General features: G+C 41.3%; 1 protein-coding gene across 2 annotated transcripts in view; it reads left to right on the plus strand.

The window, feature by feature from the left end:
* Positions 1–16,669, plus strand: part of syde2 (synapse defective 1, Rho GTPase, homolog 2 (C. elegans)) — a 31,530-nt gene extending 14,861 nt beyond the window's left edge. For both annotated transcript variants that reach the window (XM_053483039.1, XM_053483040.1), the window contains exons 3-7: positions 1,049–2,145; positions 4,545–4,671; positions 9,072–9,253; positions 10,165–10,396; positions 13,831–16,669. In XM_053483039.1, the coding sequence (XP_053339014.1) occupies positions 1,049–2,145; positions 4,545–4,671; positions 9,072–9,253; positions 10,165–10,396; positions 13,831–14,429 (2,237 nt within the window). In that variant the 3' untranslated portion in view covers positions 14,430–16,669. The remainder of the gene's footprint in view (positions 1–1,048; positions 2,146–4,544; positions 4,672–9,071; positions 9,254–10,164; positions 10,397–13,830) is intronic.
* The last annotated feature ends 10 nt before the right edge of the window (positions 16,670–16,679 follow it).

A 16,679-nucleotide genomic window follows, 5' to 3' on the forward strand; every position in this document is an offset into this window, starting at 1 on the left:
ACGCTCTCTCTCTCTCTCCCGCTGTTTGGCGTACGTGCCCTCAATTTCCTCGCACAGAATCACTTCTTTGTTTCACGCGCCGGATCAGACTCGCAGAGCAGAACAGAGTTATGTGCGAGCAAGATCAGACCCAAACAAACAGAGCTGCCGTTGTAGCACAAGCCTGGAAACATTTTGAGAGAAAGTGATAGATGGAGAGATGGAGTTAAAGAGACCGAGAGAGAGAGACAGGGAGGGAAAGTGACATGTAAACAGAGGAGAAGGAAGAGAATGATCGAGCGAGGAAAAATCTGAGGAAAGGAAATCTGATCAGGCAGGCCACACAGATTTTAATAGAAAGCAGCTTATCCCGAAGGCATTCATCAGCTGTTGCATAACATACTTACGCACGCATGCACACACACACACCGATCAATGTGGCCTTCCCCACGCCTGCAGCTCCGGCTGGAGTATGATCTTCCATACTAACATTATAGACAGCTTCAGTCTGATCTCAGTAACTACATCTTTGTAATTCAACAATCTAAAAAAATCTCAGTCTGATCCCATTAACTTAACCCAAGTGGTCTCACAAAAGGTTTTGACTTCAAATTGATCTGATCTTGATCTCACTTTGGTCTGATCCAATACATTTGGCACCTAAAGAGAACTTTGTTCTGATGTTACCTGTCAAATCTGCAGTCTGATCTTGCTGACTTTTCTGTGTATCTAACAGAAACCTTCATTCTGATAACAAGATAAAGAGCTTCAGTCTTATCTCAGAAATGTCATAGTGATCCTACTGCTAAATATTTTTTACAGTTTGTGAGTGTCTGATTTTGCTACTATTTGAAAACATCTAGCAACAACCTTCAATCGGATCTCACTAATTTCAGTGCCTTGGAGAAACTCCAGTCTGATTTTACCAAGATTCAGCTTGCTTAATTAATATTTTATAATTTTCCCAGTCAGGATGGTTTAGCGTGATCTTGGTCACAGCTTGTGAACCATGTAGATGTTGTTGTCTAATTTCTTCATTGTTGTTTTTTTTTCTTCATTTTTCTTTCAGAACCCCTCGAGCCAAGTGTATTAGGCTTCTCTCCCCCCTCCAGTCCGAACCCAGCTAAGAAGAGCTGCTCGATCAACTGGTCGTTCCCAGAGCGTATCAAGTCTCCACGCACTGTTCGCAAACTTTCGATAAAGATGAAGAAGCTTCCCGAGCTCAGCAGGAAGCTTGGTGCAAAAGGGAATCCAGCTAACGGACAGACGGAGACCAAGAACCACCTGCTTAGAGCCAATGGTCCGGCCGATCTGGGCTCAGGGAGCGTGTCCACAAGTGGCAACGTGATCTGGCGGTATCACTTGGACAGCAGTGTGTCCACACAGCAACAAAAAAAGAGCGGCGACTTAGGAGCTCCTAAATCGGCAATCAAGGGCGGGTACTTGAGCGATGGGGACTCGCCAGAACTAGTCGCCAAATCAGCAAAACACGGATCTTCTTCCAAATCTCAACAGAAACTGCAGGAAAAGGACACAATTTTGAATTCCGCCATCTCAAAACTAGCTGACACAACTTCTTTCCGTCCTTATAGTTTGCCAGAACAGACGAAGTGTGCGTCCTCACCACCAGTCTCAGGCTTGCTGAGTGTGCACTTGTGCGGCGCTGAGGGTCTAAAGACACCGCGGAGTGACGAATCGCGCCACATCTACTGCGCTATTCAAGTCGACGAGGCAAAGCGAGCACGCACAGCACTGCTTCCCTGCCGCGCCGACTTTCTCGCCATGGACCACACCTTCCAGCTGGAGCTGGAGGAAGCTCAGCGGCTCCGCCTCGTCCTTTTCGGTTGCGAGGCGACAGCGGCACCAACGAGGCAGCGAGTGTGCTGCCATGGGGCGGTTGCTCTTGCGCCGCTCTTCAGGCCACCAAACGCCGCCCATGCACATCGGCTCGCCGTGCGCCTCGAGCCACGTGGGGTCATCTACGTCAAACTAGGACTGATGGAAAGGCGGCAGAGTTTAACGGAAGGGAACGACGTGGATAAGGAACGTGAGAAGGAGGTTTTCGGAGTGGACGCGACACGAGTGGTGGAACGCGAAGCCACCGGGCTCATGGTGCCGCTCATCATTGAGAAGTGCATTGCCGAGATTGAAAGGAGAGGATGCCAGGTGAGTGTGTTGGGTGAGAACGTTACTGTAATGAGGTGCCGTGTACGGAAGGAGTCCGTCCAAACGGAAAGTTTATCTACTGAACAAGTCTCTTAAATCTTAAACCTTTGAATAACTTTTATTTGATGAAAGAGAACAGATGCTAGGACAGATTGTTAAGTAGTGGTGTGTTTGTACAGCCTAGAGTGCCTGTAAAAGTCTCATTGGCACTGGTAAGGTTCATACACCCACACACACACACACACACACACACACACACACACACACACACACACACACAGATATGTAGGGTCCCTGTAAGGGCTGTGTACCCAGGCTTCTCGCCAGGCATTTAGCCATTCATCTCTTGTACCCTGTCTCTGTAAGTTAAACACATGCAGCTCACATATACACACACACACACTCTTTTGTTCGCAGCGGTGCAACAGCTAAAGCACAGGAAGTTTCTCTCCTTAAACCCCCAGCTTTCCGCACCAATCAGTAAGTGTTTTTCCAGCTTGAATGGAAGTCAAGGGAGAAAAAAAACAAATGCTGTGGTTTATGTTACTTCGATTTCAGAGACTGAGAAAGTGGACTAGAGGACAGGGACAAGAGCAGAACAGTGGAACTTGGTTTTGTCACTATACTCTGAGAAAATTTTAACATGGGTATCTGCTGCAATTTTTCACATGCTAACTTGTTTAATGTTCACTAGCCAAACCGTATAAAGCAAAGAGTGGTGCACAAGCTTTTGGAAGTCATTATTATTATTAAAATTATTATTACCATTTTTATGAGAGAGTTGCCGATTTCCAGAGTTGGCAGACGGAGCTCTCTGGATAGAACTTTATGCGAATCAGAATTTGTCGACTACTGATGGCAAAAGAAAGGACCATGATGGTGTGTAGAAATGTACAATTAAGGTCTTTTTTGGTAAATTCATTGCAGTCAGATGCTGCATTTTGGTTATGCAAGTACCGTTAATTAGTGTGCATGCTAATAAATTAAGTTATTACATTACACTATTAAATTAATTAATCAATTAATGTCTTGCTAAGTGGATCTGTGAATCGCTTATACGATCCGATCCGATTTTGAGGCATTATGATTTCCTGATTTGGTTTAATTCAATAGCACTGATGTTCAGTCACACTCTCTGGTTTGTTTTAAGGACCTGTCTTCCAGACAGAATTTGAGTTATTAAAAATGACAAAAATATTTAATACCCACTAAAAATGCTGTGTCGTCGATTGTATACATCTCACATCTTGTACAAGACGATAATATTTCCTGCTAATCATCTGCTCCACACACCACACCGAATCGAATCAGACAACAACAGATTGATTAAATTGCACAGCTCCAGTTGTTTTCAGTTTTCATAAAGATGAAAAAGAATCAGACAACAAAAGATTGCTGAAACTAGTCGCCAAATCAGCAAAACATGGATCTTCTTCCAAATCTCAACAGAAACTGCAGGAAACGGACGCAATTTTGAATTCTCCCGTCTCAAAAACTAGCTGACTCAACTTCTTTCCTTTTTTTATAGCTTGCCAGAACAGGCGAACTGCGCGTCCTCGCCACCACTCCAGTCCAGTAGGTGGCAGTAATGCACCAACCTGTACATAAACTTTAAAAGAAGAAGATACCATAGTCTCACAAAATACGAGTTTTCGCAGACAAGATGAAAGCAGATTGCATTTTCTGCAAAAGTTTTTAGCAATTTTATTTTTAATTGCAATTTAAGGAACATTTAACAGGTTAAAGTTAAAAAATGTTGCAAAAGTAACTATATAAATAGTTTAAAAAGTGTGAAGCAATTCTAAACCCAAAACCGATTCAGTGAGTCGAATCAGACAACAAAAGATTGATTAAATCGCACAGCTTCGGTTGTTTTCAGTTTTTATAAAGTTACAGATGAACAAAGAGCGACTCTCGTTTAAAACTCCGCAGTCGCGCCCTTCCTCAACACGCTGGTTTACAGTCACGAGCTTCACGATCACTTGTAATTGTAAACCAGTTTGTTTTTTTCATCCCTGCGATTAAGTACCTGAATAACCTGTGAATGTAGCCAACGCTTCTTGAATACTTGGCTATATGACTTGGCGAGTTTTTTTCCCTCCATTAAACACAAAATCACCTCAGCTGTGTTTCCCCTCCCCCGCACTTCAACAAGTCCTGCGAGAAAATGCTAAGTTTGTGTCTTTCAGCAAAAAATGTCATCAAACTGAGGGGAAAACGTTGTGTTACGGTGTAATCACGTTATGCTAATCCTATAGTTTAGCTTGCAGCGAAACTAGCGTCCTAATTCCTGAGGTAGAAATATTTAGCTAGATATTCTGCAAGCTTACAAGCTGATTACGTTTTATAATTAAAGCTAATGTGTGTGTGTGTGTGTGTGTGTGTGTGTGTGTGTTTAGGTGGTGGGATTGTATCGCTTGTGCGGTTCGGCCGCCGTCAAAAAGGAGCTGAGGGAGGCGTTCGAGAGGGACAGCCACGCTGTAGAGCTGTCGGAGAGCAACTACCCTGACATCAACGTCATCACAGGTAACACACACACACACACACACACACACACACACACAATTCCAAGTATAACATGAAACCAATTACAACCAATAACATTAACCAATAACAGCCGACACATTTGTGTTTGTGTTACTAGCCTGATAGCTACATTTTGGTTATCATATGGTATGGATCTCTCTCTCTCTTTCTCACACACACACACACACACACACATGCACACACACAGGAGAACACACTCATATATACAGAGTAACGCTTCATGGCTACTTTTAAAAAGAGAGAGAGATTAACCAAAGGTTAAAGGTCAAGCCTGAGCTCACAAGCCGAGCGCCCGACACACTTTCTGTTTTTTTGTATCACACTTTCACTCTTACTCTCTCTCTCTCTCACACACACACACACACACCAAGTGAATAACAGAATATATATATATATAATGTCTAGCACGCTTGTCTAGGGCTGTTTCATCGGTTATCAGTTAACAAACGTTTGTGTACGTGTATACACACACACGCACACACACGCACGCACACACGCACGCACACACACAGGCATGCTGTACTTCAAAAGTTAAAAGTCCACTGTTTATTCTTAAAATCTGGCATCAAATCACATGAAATGTGAACTTCAGCCTCCTTGTGAAGGTCAACGGATGTGATTGGTCAGTTCTCTATCGTTACATAACAATTTGCTCTCTGATACAGAACAGAACCAGAACTTGGAATAATAATAAGAACTGTGCAGATCCAGAACCACTTGAGGTGGAAAAGTATCCGATTTAGGTAGAATGAGCGGCAAAAAAAAAAAAAGTGGGGACCTGCCATGTCAGCACTCGGAGAAGGGGCCATACATTCACTTACACACACACACACACACACACACACACACACACACATATACACACAATCTCCCTCTTTTGGAATGACAAACTTAGGCTCTGAATGCTGACTCCCATATGCTGCCCTCTGCTTCCTTCGTGTGTGTGTGTGTGTGTGTGTGTGTGTGTGTGTGTGTGTGTGTGTGTGTGTGTGTGTGAGTCTGCAAAGACACAAAAAGTCATTAACAAGTGGCCCCTTTGTGTGTGAACACACACAGATGGTATTTGACTCACGCCTGCTGGATTAGCAGAGTACTAACAGAGACAAAGTCAGAGAGAGAGTGGGGGGTGGGGGGCAGGTGTCAAAAGTCAGGGACAGAGTGTGTGCGTGCGTGTGTGTGCGTGCGTGTGTGTGCGTGCGTGTGTGTGCGTGCGTGTGTGTGTGTGCGTGCGTGTGTGTGTGTGTGTGTGTCAAACTGTGAAAACACTTCTCGCACCTGCGAGAAACACCACCTGCCTTCGCAACAGTCATGACCTTGTCCTTAGAAGCACTGTGTGTGTGTGTGTTTTTGTGTGTGTGCGCGTGTGTGTGTGTGTGTGGGGGAAGGGTGTTAGAAATTGTACAAACACAGCAGAGAGGAGCCTAGTCATAGTATGTTAATCATTGACCTTCTCTTAATGGAGAAACACACACACACACACACACACACACACACAAGTTATCAGGATTGTACAAGTGTGTGTTTGTCTAAGGACGTGTCTAAAAGTGTGGGATCACGGCTGGTTGAGTGGAAGGGCACGTCACACACGTGTCATCGGGAAAAGAAAGACAAGGAACAATAGAGCGCTAATGCTAACACTAACGCTAACACACATGAATCTCCCTGCAGTTTAAGAATCGTAAAGTTTCCCTTGCAGACATTTTGTCCTGGCATTATAAAAAGAAAAGACCAGGTGCTAACGGCAAGCACTGAAATTAACTCAGAAATTTGCTGTTCCGATGATAATGCATGCTAAGTCTAATACATATTAAGAAACAGTGGAATTTTTGTGTTAAATAGCGAGTTTAAGAAGGACATTTGTTTAATGGATAAAAAAATAAATCAAAGACTACTTCAGAAAAGATTCAGAAGTTACCGGAAAACATTCTGTAAATCACGATTTGCTCACACGATCCTATCTAGAGGAAAAGCTAACATTGTGGAAACATTTATGCTAACGGTCTCACATTTAAAATTTAGCTAAACCTGCTAGATCATTTTAAATAGTGTAATGTGATTATGTACAAGCAGTCGAAGGTCCTCAATCTTTAATCGGTTTACCTACAACTAAATAAAGACTTAAGACGTCATGATTTGTTGAAGAACTATATTTTGCTAATAACTTTTGTTAAAATGAAAGAAACATGCATTTAAGATACGCTGTGTTAAAAACATGGATTCACCACTCATTTCCTTAGTCAACATTATAAAAACCTTAATGCTAATATGTCTATAACTGAAATGTCGTAGAAAAAGTGCTAAAATTTTCCACATAAAAAAAATGCTATCCAAACAATCAAGAAATTTGAAAAGTACTTCTTTCTAGAAATATAGAAAACAAAATTACTAAATGAATAGATGTTTAAAAAAAATATGCTAATTTATTTATAGCTTATTCTATGTATCTATCTGGTAGTAGTCTTGTTAGCATTATAGAAATGTTTATGCTAGCATTCAATACTGAATTATAGAAATGTTTAGAATCGTTACCGGAAAAATATTTGTGTACGAACAGAAGGCTTGAGAAAAAACTTACTAGAAAAGTGATTTTACATTTTTTCATCTTAAACATGTTTTTTTCTGCTATTATTACTTTTAGTTGTTGTTACTTTAAAATCTCATCTACACTTAACAATTCTAACTTGGTAATAGCATGTTGTGTCTATAAGAAGACAAAAAACTATGTTGCTCAATTGAAAGAAATCATGTTGGTGTAAGAAATGAACCTTACTTGAATTTCTAGCAAAACCTTGAACCTAATACTTGAAGCTGCTAATAAATCATGCTAGTACCTGGCCTATCAACCACATGCTAAGTCAGTGAGAATATCTGAACTTTGCCTGTTTTTTTTTTTTTTTTGCTAACTAAATTCATCATTCTGTCCTTAACACAACCCAGGCTGAGCCCAAGTGCTAAGACATATATACTAAGATAAAATACAAATAATGTTTTAGACTTGCTGCTTAACGAACCTCTTAGCTCACATCACCTACCTTGGCAGACCAAATGACCATTTAAAGCTTTTAGACATATAGTTACCAGAGTGCGAGTAAGTGAGATTTGGTTAGCCTGGAGCTTTTTGGAAGAATAGCTAACACGCTGTCAGAATGTTAGCTAAATGTAATTTGCTTAACCACAACCTTACATGATGTTATGCTAGTATGGTAGCTAAAAATGTATGACATTATACAACAGTTATCGGTTTAAGTACCTTGTTTTGCTATGAACACTATGAGCTTTATGAAGTGCTATGAACACTATGAGCTTTATTTAGCCCTGTGTGTGTGTGTGTGTGTGTGTGTGTGTGTGTGTGTGTTTGTGTGTGAGAGAGAGCCCATAGCAAGGCTAATCCTGGTTAATTTGTAATCTGATTAGAATATTGAATCAGTAGAGGAAAAAAACCAGCACACACAGTCCATGGATCTAATAAAGGTTCCTGTGTGTGTGTGTGTGTGTGTGTACATAAAATGCTATTTCCAGTCCACCGAAATTACTTTCTTAGTTGTACTTCTTGACATAATCAGAACCATCGCTAGCCAAGCGTATTCGCTAGCCTGTAAAGCTCCTGGTCTCCTCAGACCCGTATTTATCCGTCTCGTTTTCACTCTTGCAGAACTGATTACCCTGCTCAGGAAGCTTCAAAACCCCCGGGTTAGCGCTAGCGTCCAGGTCTCGGATCGAGTCTCGCGATTAGCAGTGTCGCTTTCTCGCCTGGCTCTGCTTTTATCAAGTCGCTCACTGTGAGACCGAACTCTCAGGTGTGAAAACTCGCTCTCTCCTTCCCCGGGAAGAATTCCAGCATCTCTCAGAAGTCACCACAACAATGAGTTTCCCTCCGGCTGCCAAGTCTGGGCTCCGGGTGTGGGAGGCGGGGGAGAGGGGAGCGGAGCGGACGCTGAATAATGGCTTTGCTTCAGGAGATTATCCTCGGTGTAATTTGTCAGGTGTCTCTGCGTGTCCTCGAGGCACACGCTCTCGTTCTGCTGACTCTGGCTCATTTCTGACTCCGGCACGTCTCGTGCACCTGCGGCTGCATCCGACGGATTTAACTCCTCCGCTGATTTCATGCTCGCGTTCCTCAGTGTGATTAAGAGTTTTCTTAATTATAGTGCAAATCCGGAAGCTCTGATGATTGCTCTGTATATCTAATGTGTACTGTGCAAAAATTGACACACACTCAAGGAAGGTTATTTACGTTTAACAGCATAGCCTGTCTAATTTATTATCAGATACATTTTAAGTAGTAAACTATATTAATAGTGAACACCATATAGGTTCTTTTTTTACCTCCAAAGTTTTTTACATTATTCTTCTTCTCGTTGTTTTTTTTTCTCTATCAGGTGTTCTTAAGGACTATCTAAGGGAGCTGCCTAATCCTCTCATCTCTAAGCCTCTGTACGAGGCGGTGCTAGACACGATGTCCAAGCGGCCGCTGATTATCGGAAACGCCGTCTGTGAGAACGACGCAGCCGACTCGGAGCACGCTGCTGGTTTGCTCGAGACGCTACCCGAGGTTGAAAAGGTAACTAGAAACTTCTATAAGAGTTCTAGCTTGAACTCATTTACAGTCTTTCCTTGTGGCTGAATCCTCGGCTCTGACCTTTACTTCAGATGTTAAGGTGGGAGGTCTTGGAGGTCTAAAGGACCAAAGAAGCACTTGAGCAGAATCTAGTCAGGAACCACTTAAACAGCTGTATTTACATGTTTTTTTTTAAAGATTCAACACCTATTACAACACCTGTGTTTTCTCTTATTACAGTTTCCAGGTACAACTTTTTAAAATTATATGAAACCTTAAATATCCAATTAACCCATGAGGAACCCTTAAAGAATGTTTCTATATGAATGTACCAAGTATTTCGTATTAAAAATAAATCATTATGAACAGAAGAATTCTTAACTGTCCAGTAAACCTGTAAAGAACCCTTTGTTCTATGAGTGCAGTAGTAAAGTGCTAGCCCTATTATCCGGTGTAGTTCGATTCCCGGGTGATGCTGTAGGCTCCCACAGCCGGAGCCTAGAGAGAGCTGATTGGCTATGCTCTCTAAGCGCCATCACATTAACCAATCATTGGCGTCTGTAAGCAGGGTTGTATTGATCTGCTCACGCAAGGAAGGAGTGGAAAGCGCTGTCCTCCGTGTGGGTTACACCAACGCCAACATGCGTGAGCAATTAGTAAAAAAAAAAATTGTTCGGCTGGCGTCACATGGTTCGGAGGAAGCACGTGATAGAATTCGGCCCTCCCTGACTGGTAGTAGTCGCTTTAATGTTGGAGCCCCCTAGTGATGGGGAGGGCGAACCAAAAGCTTGTACAGTTTTGTTTTGTTCTGTTTAGTACGCTTAATAATTAGCAAATATTACAGAATTGCTCTCCTACGTCATTTAGTAAATATTTCAGAACCGCTCTCTCTCAACTAATTTCTTTTCCCCCAGATGACTTTGAGGAAACTTCTGGACCACTTGAAGCGTGTCGCGTCCCACCACGACGTGAACAAGATGACGTGTCAGAACCTGGCCGTGTGTTTTGGACCGGTGCTGCTCAGTCAGAGACAGGACGCTTCGGGTCTGGCTAACCGGGTCTTCATGGACTCGGAGGAGCTAGCCAGCGCCCTGCATTTTAAAAAGCACATCGAGGTTCTGCACTACCTCCTGCAGCTGTGGCCAGGTGAGAACATGGGCACACCACACCCCAGACTGTATTATGCCAAACTAACAGCTAACAATGAAAACAGGCTAATTGGCTGTTTGGATTCTGATTGACCAGAAGGTGTTGCTTAATTTTCTGTAACAGTAGCTGCATTATCATTTCCATAGGAACATCATTGACATAGGAAATTTTATTCTAAGGAGATGTTTATTTAACAAGTCTCCAGTGTCAGAGCCTTGTAACAGTCAAAGGTGAAGGCGTAACTACGTTTTGTGCATATTTAAGACGTATGATGTTTCATATCAGTAAATAGGGCATGCAGCTACAAGAAAACGAAGTACCAGCAAATACTCTATCAGCGTTTTATTCCTCATAAATCACTGAACACTGAGAGATCTTAGATAGAGTTTCATCTCTGTGGTTTTTAGCCGCCCGGTCCTTCTGAAGCCTCGGTCTTTCTTTGATACACCCTTGGTTCCTTCACGTTCCTAAACATAGCGCAAACATATCTGCTTCCATATGGTAAATCAAACAGCCGTGCTAACCTTCTCCATCAGCATCTGGAAGAGAGAGAGGCAGAGGCACTGAGGGAAATGTAAAGTAAACCAAGTCCCTGGAGGTCTGGAGACCACGCGAGGAATCCCGTCCCCCGAGGGCAGTGTTTATCCTGAAGAGCTGCGGCTCAAACAGCTGCGTAGCCTCGGGATCGCTGCTAATTTGCAACTGATATTTTGGAGGGAAGGAAGCACTGACAAAAGCCTGTCAGCATAGCGATGTGTTCCAGGCATGAAGCTAAATGGGTTTAGGTTTTCCTTATGTCAGTGGAGAATAATTGCCAAAATGCATGATTTTCATTAACACTCAGGTTAGAGGTCAGATTAGATTAGCAGTGCAAACGAACTACTAACTAGCTATACTAGCTGCAAATGATCGCCAATGATTATTTAAGCACGATAGGAAGTAAAGTTTGTGGGGGAATTTAAAAAAAAATTTTATTTGTATTGAGAATTTTGCACAACCAAGCTCTAGGAGGCAATTACCTTTTCACATAGGGCCATGTAGGTTTTTTTATTTAATAAATGAGATCATAATTTCAAAACTGCATTTTGTATCTACTCTGGTTATCTTCGTGTAATTAGGAATGGGACAAATACTATTTCATGGTACTGTAACTGTAATTATGTGGAGTTTTGTAAAGCTAGAGGTCAACTGTGCTTAACAGATTAGCTCATAAAAGTACCGCTTTTGCTATCCGCTAACTAGCTGTTTGTAAGCCGCCGTGTTAGTTAGCCAATGAAAAGGATACACTAAAAATTTTATAAATTTTTTATTCATTTATAAAAGTAAAATATTGAAATATACTCATACAATCATGACTGACAGTTTTTCCTTAAAGAATATTAGTTGTTAGCATGAATTCCGAATAAGGAATGTTCTTTTTAAAAGCTAGCTAAAGTTAGCTGTGTCAGTAGAATGTCTGTGTTTAGCATCTCTTCTTTTTTTACTTCAATTTTTAGCGTTATAGTCTGAGTGTGTCGATTTATGTAGCAAGAGTTCTAAGCAGTCTGCTAGCTGTTTGTAAGCTGTTATAAGCAATATCGCTTATTAGCTGAGGTAAAATTTACATATACAGTATATAGTTTTAAAAAGTTAACTGCTTGTTAGGAAAAGTAATAGTAATAATAACTGGCTTGTTGTCTTCCTGTGTATTAGCTAGCTAGTTAATAAATTTGTGATGTAATAGCTACTTTAAGGTAAATAATGTCTTTGCTCAGCAAGTATTCGAGTATAATTAGGAAGAGCCAGACACTGTTAGCCGTGTCACGCTCGCCTATGTCTTTTCCTCTATTTAATTTTAATCTCTATTCTGTTCTTTGTTTTATGAAAAACGCTTTTGCGTGCTGCTAAGGGCGCTATATAAAGTTAACGTCTCTTGGCTCCGTTTCCAGCAGGGAAAAATGCAATAGCTTGCTCTATAATTACACACATTCCTGACCTAACCTTTAGCCCTGCGCTTAGCCGCTTTACCCAGAGACGCTCGCGCCTTTCCAAAAATCCTCCTCCCAGAGGGCACGTTTCCGCAGAAACACACACCGGTTGTTGGGTGGTGGTAGTGCTGGTGGTGAAGTAGCCTTGTGTTAGGACGGGTGTGTAATTTTGCAAGTTTGTAGGCTAAAGAGGAAGCGCAAGACAGTGTGGGTTTGTTTAGGACAAAATGGACGACAGTAAAGGAAGAAGAAAAAAAATGGTGGGAGAGGCCGGAGTGTGGGTGTGAGGGTATTTTTAGCCTGTCGGGGCCACAGCCGCGCATGTGTGTGTGTTTGTGTTTGGTTTATTCTATAAACAAGGATTGACCTAGGATGTGTTTTTTCAATGCTAATATACACATGGATGTGGATTTCATTTTTAATGATTAGCCTTTAAAATCGTTTAAAGTGTTTAATACCCTTATTTTATTTTTCTCGCTTTTTATTTATTTATTTAATTGATTTTACAAAAAGATTCTGGGATAAGCGTTTAACTTGCTAAGTTTTGCTTGCTAACTGTAAGGGACTGATGCACTTATTACTGATCATTTGTAATAATAATTAATTTTATATATTGTATATACTTTATTAAGTAGCATACTAAAGTGTTCAGACAGAACTTTTACCTCAGGACAAAGCAAATCGCACAAGCTAACTTTGCCTGGAAAACTTTTGCAATCGTTATTTTCCTCTAGACAATGTGCTTTTATTATCCAGAAGCTAATTTTGCTAAAGACGTTCCTGCTCTCTTCCCCTGCTAAATTTTTGTTTGTTTGTTTGTTTTTCCAAACTTTCGCAGGACTTATCGTATTTACTTACAGTAAATCATAGAAATTTAAACACACTGGTGCTGCTTGTTTTTGTCTGTTTTGTCTCACGGGCTGCTAGTGCAGATGAAAGCTAAAGTTAGCGAAGAGGTTAGCTGGGACCTAGCAGGCTGGTTCAGGCCGGTAACGTGAATGGAACCGGTTTGGATCGGTGTGGGATGAGCTTTTGCTTCCGCATCGGAGAACTAGAAAAATATTCCTATCCTGTGGCTCATGTAGCTTTTAACGCTAGCTTAGCACTCTGTTAGCTCACATTTACCTCAAGACTCAGAGAGACTGATCATGTTTTGTCTGTATAAACTATTTTATTAGAACAAAAAATGACAAAGGAGTTTGTTTTGTCCTATGATCTAGCTTGTTTTAAAGAACAGGACAGGAGCAGTTGAAGGACCACAGCAATAGCTGGTTTGGAATAAAAATGTGATATGTTTTGTTTTTGTGTGAGGAGACTTTGTGTGTATGTTTCTAATGCATGTGTTTGTCCCTAAATTATGTCCAGGTCACTCGTGAACTAGCCTGTGACACAATTGCCTGCTAGCAAAGATTCTTTATAATAAATCTCTGTCCCTTCCTCTCTTTCTTGTTGTGGTTGCTTTAGTCCAGAGCAAATCCTCGTCTTCTGCCCCAGGCCCCCCTGCCCCGGTGAGGAGAAGAAAAGAGCGCCCTAAGGTGTTAAACCTGAGCAATGCTGAGCTAGCGGGAGTTCTGCGCCCCCGTCCTGGACGCCTGGACAGTCCGAGCAATCGTTACGCCGGGGACTGGAGCGACTGCAAGGAGACATACCTCCATCAGACTTCCCCGGAGGAGGAAGAGGAAGCTGACTATGCTGACGTCCCGGGCGAAGAAGAGAAGGACGAAGGCAAGGACAAAGAACGAACAGAAGTGGATGGTGAACTGCTAGAAAGTGGAAAAGATGTGCACATTGATTGGGAAAAAGAGGAACAGAGTGGCGAGAAGGAAGACATTGTTGGTGAAATCAAGGATGTGTCGTTACTACAGACGTACAATCGGATGCTTGTGGAGAGAGATGAGCACCGAGACCAAGAGCACACATATCAGGCATTCATGAAGATCCAGGAGATCAACCCGGTCCTGAGCAACAGGGTGAACTTGCGGGATCTTCAGGAGAGCATCGATGCGCTCATCGGTAACCTGGAGCGAGAGCTGAATAAGAACAAGCTCAACGTCGGATACTGAAATACCAAAAGATTAAACTTTACGGATAGTCCGGTACTCTCAGAAAACGCACTTTTTATCAACTCACCAAAACTGTGGACTTTACAGACATTCCTTAAGTTCAAATCTCTCACGAGGTCTCAGGGGTTTCTTCTCGGGTTCCTCGTCGTTCGTGTTTTTTTTTTTTTTTTCTTTTTCACTTTCATGGTCGCTGTGATTGTTTTCTTCTTATTAGAAGAACCCATTGAACCCTAAGGGGTGAGCCAGGCGCCTTAATTGTGTCAAGGTGATACTTAAGGCTGTAAGGAGAATTATTTTGTATTATTTCTATTGAGGTACAGAAGAACGGTGTGAACCCATGCACTTACAAAGCTAGCGTTCAGAGGCGGGGATGGGGTGGGGTTCAAGTCATCCATACACACTTGGAGTCGTTGGTTATGCTAAAACCTAAAAACAGGCTTATTTCACATTCGCCCAGGTAATCGATAAAATGTTAGCAGCTAATCTTTTAATATAACTATTTAAAAAGTAATTATATATCGGTTCTAACGTGTCCAATATTTTCGCTTGACTACTTTTACTCAGCTTGCTAGCTCTGAGCTTGGCGAGCTTAGCTATGTATCTCTCCGGAAGGAGCTACAGGACGTACATAGCGGAGTTCCCTCAAGGTTTCTAACATGCTAAAATATAAACTAGCTTATCTTAGCTAGCTGTTTTTAAGGTTGTTGTGTAAATAATACCACAAGCAAGTTCTCTAGCAAGCCGGCTAATATCAGCGGATTGTTATTCCTGCTATATATCCTGCGAATATACTGTACCTTTAAATCTAATAATAACGAGAGTGTGTTATTAAGCTAATTTTGCTAATATTATTTAAAACTAGCATGTAGAACGTATTAGAGAAGAATCAAACAGGTATTGAAGCTTAATTTATCATTACCTCCGCTCTGCTGGTTATATCTCACATCACGTTGGGAAAATGAACACAGCTGGTCATGTGTTTGCTAACGACAGGTACGTGTGAAACGCATTTTCTCCGCAGTCCAGGGAAGCTTTTTTTTTTGCTTTTTATTGTCAGTATTTATCAGGTACGAGTGTAAATATATATATATATATATATTATGTTTTTTGACAGCTTGCGTTTCCGTGTGTGTGTTTGTTTGTATTTAAACATTTCTCAGCTGCCTTGTAGCATTCGGGATAAAAAATAATAATAAATGTACAGTATATATCTATATATGGGAATTATTATTTTTTGCTTGTGCAGGACGAATCAAAGCTGTAGGTTACAAGAAGAAAAAGCAGAAGGAGCGTAAGGTTTTTGAGCGTGTGCTAGTTCCGTGAATGCCGCATGGTCAAACGCTTTACACTCTTGAATACGCATGCGTCTTCTTCGTTCATCTGTATTTATGTGTGTAAATAGAGATTATTATAAAGACACTCACATGATGGTTTGGTTGTGCTTTTTTTCCCTTTACTTTTCCGTTTGGCAGCTGCTCATACAGTTGTGAATTAATTTCTTTGTGAACATTTCTCGACGCTAATATGAAAACGAATGCCGCGTGATCATGCGTAATAGCCATTTGCGAAAGAGTTTGAGAATTTCATATCGTAGCAATAAAAAAAAAAGGGTCAAAGTTGATGTTAATGATTTGTGCGGTCGCTCTCGTGTCTCTTTAAGAATTTTAGGATCTCATGTCGAGTCGATTTGCTCAAACTCGTGCAACACGAGTGTAAACGCAGGATCAGATTAAACTGGTTTTCTTTTATATCTCCGGCTTCATTGCTTTTTCTCATTTCTGAAATTGTATTTTTCAAACAATAGTTAAATACTCAGTCTGCGCTCTTAAGCTCAACAGATTTTTTTTCAAATTCTTGAAAATCGCACCGTACCGTTTTGTGTCAGGCGGATTACTGTGATCAGGGTTATATTTTTTGGTTGGTAGTTCTGTCCTCTATTGTACAGAGGATGAATTCAGAACTGAACCTGGGTCAGGTATTAAGGATTCACTCACATACACACACATGGCCGGATAAAGGGTTCTGGATTTATTGTACAGTGTGAACTGCTCGTTTTATTGTAAAAACATTCCCTAAGTTGTTTTGGTTTCACCTTGAAAAAGTTGTAAGAATGCTTATTGTGTGTGTGTGTGTGTGTGTGTGTGTGTGTGTGCGCGCATATGTGTTATTTTTGTTTAAACTCATTGGGCAGCCCTAATACTATAATAAAGTCACTAAATCAAATATACTTTGTACTGATACTAAATGAAT

This window comes from Clarias gariepinus, chromosome 22, assembly GCF_024256425.1.
Source record: "Clarias gariepinus isolate MV-2021 ecotype Netherlands chromosome 22, CGAR_prim_01v2, whole genome shotgun sequence".
NCBI classification, from domain to species: Eukaryota; Metazoa; Chordata; class Actinopteri; order Siluriformes; family Clariidae; genus Clarias; species Clarias gariepinus.